Below are 7,561 nucleotides of genomic sequence, written 5' to 3'. Positions count from 1 at the left end.
TGCACAGCCACTATAGTCTAAGCCTTCAGCCCCTATAGCCTGCGCCTACGGCCCCTATAGCCCAAGCCTTCTGTCCCTGCGGCCCGTGCCTGCATAGCGCCTATAGCCTAACCCTGCAGCTGCACGGCCCCCACAGCCTGCGCCAGCGGCCGCCCCGCGGCCCGCCCCCGCCCGCCCGCCCGCCGGCGCGGCAGGGGGCGCTGCGAGGCGGAAGCAGCCGCCGTTTCCGCCCGTCGCGGCTGAGTCACCGGCCGCGCCGCCGCCTGCCCGGAGCCGAGCTGCCCCGTCCCGTGCCGTCCCGCCGCCATGCCGCTGGAGAACCTTGAGGAAGAGGGGCTGCCCAAGAACCCCGACCTCCGCATCGCCCAGCTCCGCTTCCTCCTCAGCCTGCGGCCCCGAGCGCCCGACCCTGCCGTGCGCGACGAGCTGATGGCGGCCGTGCGGCTCCACAGTGAGTGCGGCCTGGTGTGAGGGGGGGCTCTCTGCGGGCTGCGGGGCGGCCGCTGCCTCCCCTCATCGAGGTGGGGCGGCGCTGCCTGCCTGCCTGCCTGCCCGGCCGTCTGAGGCGTACGTCTGCAGGCCAGGAACAGGCCTGACTGACCCTGGTGATTTACCCCGGGGGCGGCCTGGAGCCTGTGTGAGGGGGGAGCGTGTGTGTGTGTGTGGGAGCGTGTGTGTGTGTGTGGGGGGAGCGTGTGTGTGTGTGGGGGGGGAGCGTGTGTGTGTGTGGGGGGGGAGCGTGTGTGTGTGTGGGGTGGGAGCGTGTGTGTGTGGGGGGGAGCGTGTGTGTGTGTGGGGGGGGAGCGTGTGTGTGTGTGGGGTGGGAGCGTGTGTGTTGTGTGTGGGGTGGGAGCGTGTGTGTTGTGTGTGTGGGGGAGCGTGTGTGTTGTGTGTGGGGGAGCGTGTGTGTTGTGTGTGGGGGGAGCGTGTGTGTTGGGGGGGGGGGAGCGCGTGTGTGTGTGTGGGGGGAGCACGCGTGTGTCTATGTGTGTACACAAGTGTCCCAGCTGGAGGGCATCACCCTGCCCCTGTGGCATGGACAGCCCCAGAGCAATGGGGAAGGGGCTGGGGTTTAGGTGGGGTCACGATGGGTTTGGCCGTACTGGTGTGGTGCTTGGACCACTCTTAACTGTTGTGCTGGTGTTATAAAATGCATGAGTTGAACACTGGGGTCCACTGTGCTCGGAGTCGGATGGATAGTAAGGAAAACACGGATGGGAGAGGTACAAAGACAGCAAGCGGTGACAGAAAAGAGTCAGCAAAAAGAAGCGCACCAGGCAAGACCTGCTGGAACACTGGTTCCATCACGTCTGGATTTCATGGGTACCTGATCATAGAAGGGACGCAGCTGGCACTGGCATTCAGTCACGTTGCACTTGTTGCAGCAGCTAACAGCAGGAGCCATCCTGCTTTTCTTTCAGATATGGCCCCGTATTATGAAGCTCTCTGCAAGTCTCTGGAATGGCAGATAGATGTGGATCTGTTGAACAAAATGAAGAAAGCTAATGAGGAAGAATTGAAACGTCTTGACAACGAATTGGAAGACGCAGAAAAGATCTTGGGGGAGAGTGAAATCCGAGATGCAATGATGGCCAAAGCTGAGTACCTGTGCAGGATTGGGGACAAGGTTGGTTCATGGCAGAGGCTTTACAGAGTGATATTATAAACACTGCGTCATAATCCTGTTTGCTAGGCAGGTTCCAGTGAGCACTGTGTGACTTACAGTGCATTTTCTCTATGACACAACTCAGAAATAGGTGGGAGATAGGAGAGGTTGTTACTGAAATTTAAATTATCTAGAAAAAACCCAAACAATTAGCCCTTGGGGAAAAAAACCTTCCTTTTTTCTTGAAAAGGAAAAAATTGATTTTCCATTTGTAGATGTTATTTTTCATTTTCCCTGTGTCTTTATACTTTTCTAAGCTATTTACATAGTGCATCTTAATTTCAAGATTTTCATAGTCCTTAGATTTAAAAGATATATGAGGATCAGCTCTTTTAACTTGCTTTACACTTCGATTCTTTAAGATTATTCAGAATGCATAATGTTAAAAGTTCTGTGGGAAACTTAAAAGTCATGACTATCAGCGGAAGACAGTGTGTGTACTTACAACAGACATTTTGTAAATATTCTAGGTGCTTTTAACATTCTTACAGTAGAAAATACTGTCTTGTTAGGAGGGGGCTCTGACTGCGTTCCGCAAGACTTACGACAAAACTGTGGCACTGGGACATCGTCTGGATATCGTGTTCTATCTTTTAAGGATTGGCTTGTTTTATATGGATAATGACCTTATCACACGGAACATTGAAAAGGCAAAAAGGTACTGCTTGGGTTCTTGGAGTGCACTAACGCACTTCTGAGACAAACTGTAACAAAAGAAATGGAAGATAAATACCTTGCTGCTAAGAAATGACTGATTGTGAGACAGAGTCACAGAGCAGTGGGCGGGTGTTACATTGTACTAGAGAGCTTTCTATTCCTGGATTTTTTTTTTTTACAAGGGGGAAGAGAAAAGAAAGGTTAATGTTTTGTGTGAGCTGGCTTGATTTGAACTTGTAGCCCACTCTCACTGTCTGTTCTGTAGCTGTTAGAAGACAAGTAACTTTGTGTGGTTAGATTGTACGATTGCCAGATGAATCTAGCTGCTGCAGAGCCACCCAGCTGGTGCCATAAAGTGCCAGCTTCTCCTCTGGAAGCAAGAGCCCAGTGTCAGCACAGTGTGCTTTGGTGCCGCTGTCCTTCCCACATTTCCACTGCTATCTTCAGTGTCTCTGTGCTCCAAACATTTTGAACTTCAGCTCCTGTAGCAAGTTGCAGTTCCCAGTCTCTTTGCTGATGCCATGAGACGCCCAAGGCAAAGAAGGTCTTCCCAGTTACCATGTTCCTTGGGCAGGGATTTTTTTGTGTTGCCTTCTCAGCAGATTATCTCAGCCTGGGCTCCTGCTTATAGCCACAACAGTTTTGTGCTAATGTGATTCTTGAAAAGTGGCAACTTTTAAATTTTTCCTGTGCTGCTAGTTGGACAGCTTTGATTTTGGCAGGAAAGGCAGTGAAAATATGTCACCACAGCCAAGGTTGATAGTAATATTTACCTGCACATCTGAAAAGACTGTTGTCGCAACTTAAGAGGCCGTAAACTTTTCCTTTCAGTTGAAAGTTGCACTGTGCAAAAGCATCTGGCCTCTTCTGTCCCAAGGAAGCCACTTTCCTACCACTAACTGGTGTGCAACGCCTGGACTGTTTCAACAAGCTGTAACCTAAAACAAGTTATTTTCTCTCTAATGACATGGTATCAGTTGATTTGTTGTATTTGTTTCGTATAACTTAATACACAATTAAATATTTCTTTTTGTTGTATCTTAAGTCTAATAGAAGAAGGAGGAGACTGGGACAGGAGAAACCGTCTCAAAGTGTACCAGGGCCTTTACTGTGTAGCTATTCGAGACTTCAAACAAGCAGCAGAGCTCTTCCTTGATACAGTTTCAACGTTTACATCCTATGAACTTATGGATTACAAAACATTTGTAACATACACTGTCTACGTCAGCATGATTGCATTGGACAGGCCTGACCTTAGAGAAAAGGTAAGGAAAGCAGATGAAAACACCGGTTCAAACAGACACAGCCTTTCTTTAACCTGTGTATCTTCAGGCTGAAAGTAACGGCGTTTGAACATGTTTGTTTGCTTTCAGGTTATTAAAGGAGCAGAGATTCTGGAAGCGTTGCACAGCTTGCCAGCTGTACGACAGTATCTCTTTTCTCTTTACGAATGCCGTTACGCAGCCTTTTTCCAGTCACTAGGTAAGGCTGTGTTTTGTCCTATAGCACTGTTTCGGGTGCTTCAGTTATTTGTTTTAGATTTTACATACTTTTATGGAGTAGCGACAGTCTAGAAGTAAAGCTACTTTATGCAGGAAAAAAAAGAGAAGAGATTTTTTTTAACAGTGACCTAAAATTTGCTGCTGTTTGATTTTTCAAACAAAGAAAAATTTCACATACAGTGAGCTTTATGAAAGGTCACATCTGGTTAGGTGGAAAAGCATTTTGAAAATGGCTATGGAACACGGTCTTACCTGAGGAGCCAGGTCAAATGGAGAAGCTTTGGAAGGTTTGAAAGAAGTTATAGGACTTGTAGTCTTCTAAAGGCCTTGAAATCTCAACCCTTAAAAAAAATAACATAGAAAGTTTTTGTTGTTGTTACAATTGGCTTTCTGCTCTGTTTTCTATGTAAAAAGGGGACACTGGAGCAAAGGTGTTCAGAAAACTGCCATTTTTGCCCGTTCTCAGACTGCTTGTTTTTCTTCTGTAAGATTTAGAATATAAGAAAATAAGGTATTTAGAAAAAGCAAAAGAAGAACTCTTCATTTTGTGGAAGACTAGGCCTGATGAGATTAAGAACTAAGGGCAACATTTTTCTGTTGCTGGCCTTTGTCTGAGAACTAAAGCCTTAGCTGAGAACTGAAACCATCAGGAGGAAAAGTCACTTCAATGCTTTGAAATCCTTGCAACTAATCTAAGAGCTAGTACCAGAAAGTTAATCTTATTTCCTTATGCAGCTTTGGGTAACAACGTTTCTTCGAGTAGTTGCATACTAGGTACTGCCCCTTTCCCAGCTCCACCCTGCTCCAGCCTGACAGCGGATCCCACCGCTCGCCCTTCGTGTGGTGGCCCCTTGCAGTGGAGGGGAGAGTAGCTCACACCCTGAAAGAAGGGTTCTGTGATGACAAACAGGGTCTCAGCTCTGCCACAGTATTTGTTTGCATGTTATTACTGCTTCTGTTTCTAGAACTGATACAGATCTTATAAATGTACTTCTCTTTAGTGTAGAACACCTTTCATATCCTTCACGTATGCAAGGATACAATATAGTTAGAATTCACACTGATTACTTATTAACTGGTGTTATCTGGTTTTATTTACATAAATGATATTTTACATTTCTCAGAGATTACTGACTCATTCTTTTTTTTCCCAGCTGTTGTAGAGCAAGAGATGAAAAAAGATTGGCTGTTTGCACCTCACTATCGATACTATGTACGGGAAATGAGAATTCATGCGTATAGCCAGCTCCTAGAGTCTTACCGGTCATTGACATTAGGATACATGGCAGAAGCATTTGGAGTCAGTGTAGAATTCATAGATCAGTAAGTTATTTGGCTTTTTAAGTTCATAAATATCTCACTTTACACCTCTAAATTATTTGTAATGATCCCATTATGAATAAAAATCTTTGGTCTACTTTGATTCTAAGCATGCCAAGTTATGTTTTTGTGGAAGAGCTTGGCTAAATTTAAGTGAACATTATGTTTCAGTAAAGAAAATAATTTGATTGCAGTCTGTCATGACAACTTTTCCAGTATTTCTTTTACTCTAAATGCTGTATGAAAAATTAGCCTTTTGTTATTAACTTTGTTCTTTATACTGTGTATATAGATCTATTGACCTCAGTGTGCTATGAAATTTAAGATTTTAGAGGATAACTTAGTTCACAACTATGGAAAAACTTAACTGTTAAGCTTTGGGGATCTGCACATTTTATGTACCCTACAAGTCTCCTTACCTAGTTTTCCTTGCTTTCTAGTATGTGGACAGGATGTGATGTTTTTCACTTAAATCAAACATACCCTGAAGTCTCAATTTGCAAACCTTTTCTAGTGTAAAAACAACAGATTTAGATTACGGTGAAAATGAACATGAAATGAGAAATTGACCTTTTTTCTATGTGCATGAAACACTTTCAAATGCCTTCACAAAAGTCATTCTTCTTTCGTAGAGAAGTTTCAGATTTTCTAACACAGGAAAACATTACAGAAATATGAATGCTGCTTGAAATATTCAGAATTTAATTAACAGGTGTTTCAAGAGAAACCAAATACCATTCAATTCAAAGGTAAATGTTTTAGAGTTGTGGTAGTTCTTAAGCATCCTAGGAACTTATTACTAGTTCTAACTTGTCTTCCTGTTGATGACAGGAATATTTTCTTCTACTGTCAGTAATGTGCTGTAGACCACCAGTTGATTAAGGAAAATAATAATTAAAACTTCAAGCATATTAGAGCTACTATAGAGTAGGGAACTATTAAAAGAGACTTTTCTAAGGAGTTGACTGCCAAGAAGATATTTACCTCAGGATAAATTCCAAAACAGGTGCGCTACACAACTGCTGCCTTTGAATTTGAAGAGTAGTTGATGCCAAGTGATAAATTTCACTAACTCAGGTGTGACACATTGGCCTGAGTAGAAGGTACGAAGACATTGTGTGTTCAGATCACTGGAGTGATTAATGTCTAAGCTTTAAGATGAGGACGCATAAGATACATCGTGAAAATATATAGGCTATTGCTTCAGAAATATAGTGTGGTGACACTTGTTCTGTAACAGCAGGTTCAGCGCTGCTCAGTCTACCCGTCCTTGGTGAAACATGATTTAACCAGCTACTTTTTTTTTCTTTACTTAGGGAGCTTTCGAGATTTATTGCAGCTGGGCGATTACACTGCAAAATAGACAAAGTTAATGAGATTGTAGAAACTAACAGGTATGCTTACAATTCTTAGAAATCATTTTTGACAGTCCAATTGAATTCTGTATTTTTTGATGATACTTATTACAGAAGTGTATATGGTTTGGTGTAAAACATATTCTCACTTCTAAACCCTTTTTTTTTTTCTCTCCTCCCCAATTCCTAGGCCTGATAGCAAGAATTGGCAGTACCAAGAAACCATCAAGAAAGGAGATCTGCTGCTAAACAGAGTTCAGAAACTTTCCAGAGTAATTAATATGTAATTTTTTTAATACAAGGAATGCAAAATTTAGATGTTTAAAACATTTTAGAAGTAACCTATAAATATATTGTATAACTTGGTATACTGCAGGTAAAAAAATTACTTGCGAGAGAGGTAGTGTTTTTACTTTCCACTTCTTCATGTAAACAACATTCTGTTTTGGTGTATGGATCCCAGTTCATTTATTAAATGTATGATACAGTTGGTGTTCTCTTGTAATATACTTTGTTCCTTTACTTGACTGTGTATACAACGTTCAATATTGAACAGCAAAGCAGGGTCAAGATCTGTGGACAGAGAGAACTATCGGTGATTCTGTGCTTGCTTTTTTAAGACTTTTGAATTTGAATCAAAGGTGAAAAAAATCAGTTGCTTAACAGTAAAGTAGCCAGAAATCATCTGACATTGTGCACAGTCCAGACAGGACAACCTCTTTGCTTACAAGAGGATTACAGCTTAAGGGAGAAGGAATACAAATGACTGTGGTGAAGCAGTAGTATAACCACAGAAACTGTAAGGACTGTAACTTCGGGAACAGCTTTAATGGAAGTAGCTTCTCCCTTGAAATAACATTTTTGCTAGCTGTTGAAAGTCAGCACATTAGTTAGCATTACATTTGTAATTAATTTCTCTGTTAGATTTGCAGATGTCAAAATGATGGTAGGAACAGTAGAAGATACTATTGCAGTTTGACACAACTGATCAAATATTGTGGGGGGTTACAATTTCTTTCTTCACAGCTGCTGAGGAATAAATGTTTCAAGTAGGCTGCTGC

The 7,561-nt window shown here is 43.0% G+C and overlaps 1 protein-coding gene across 1 annotated transcript; it reads left to right on the top strand.

Moving 5' to 3' along the window:
- Nucleotides 1–215: 215 nt before the first annotated feature.
- Nucleotides 216–7,005, top strand: PSMD6 (proteasome 26S subunit, non-ATPase 6). Its single transcript, XM_080382787.1, has 8 exons — nucleotides 216–451; nucleotides 1,422–1,627; nucleotides 2,179–2,324; nucleotides 3,369–3,588; nucleotides 3,697–3,805; nucleotides 4,980–5,148; nucleotides 6,462–6,539; nucleotides 6,691–7,005. The coding sequence occupies exons 1-8, from the start codon at nucleotides 307–309 to the stop codon at nucleotides 6,785–6,787; spliced, it is 1,170 nt and encodes a 389-aa protein (XP_080238913.1). The 5' UTR covers nucleotides 216–306; the 3' UTR covers nucleotides 6,788–7,005.
- The last annotated feature ends 556 nt before the right edge of the window (nucleotides 7,006–7,561 follow it).

Source organism: Falco punctatus (assembly GCF_963210335.1).
Source record: "Falco punctatus genome assembly, chromosome: 4".
NCBI lineage: Eukaryota > Metazoa > Chordata > Aves > Falconiformes > Falconidae > Falco > Falco punctatus.
This window is presented reverse-complemented; position numbering and strand designations above follow the sequence as displayed.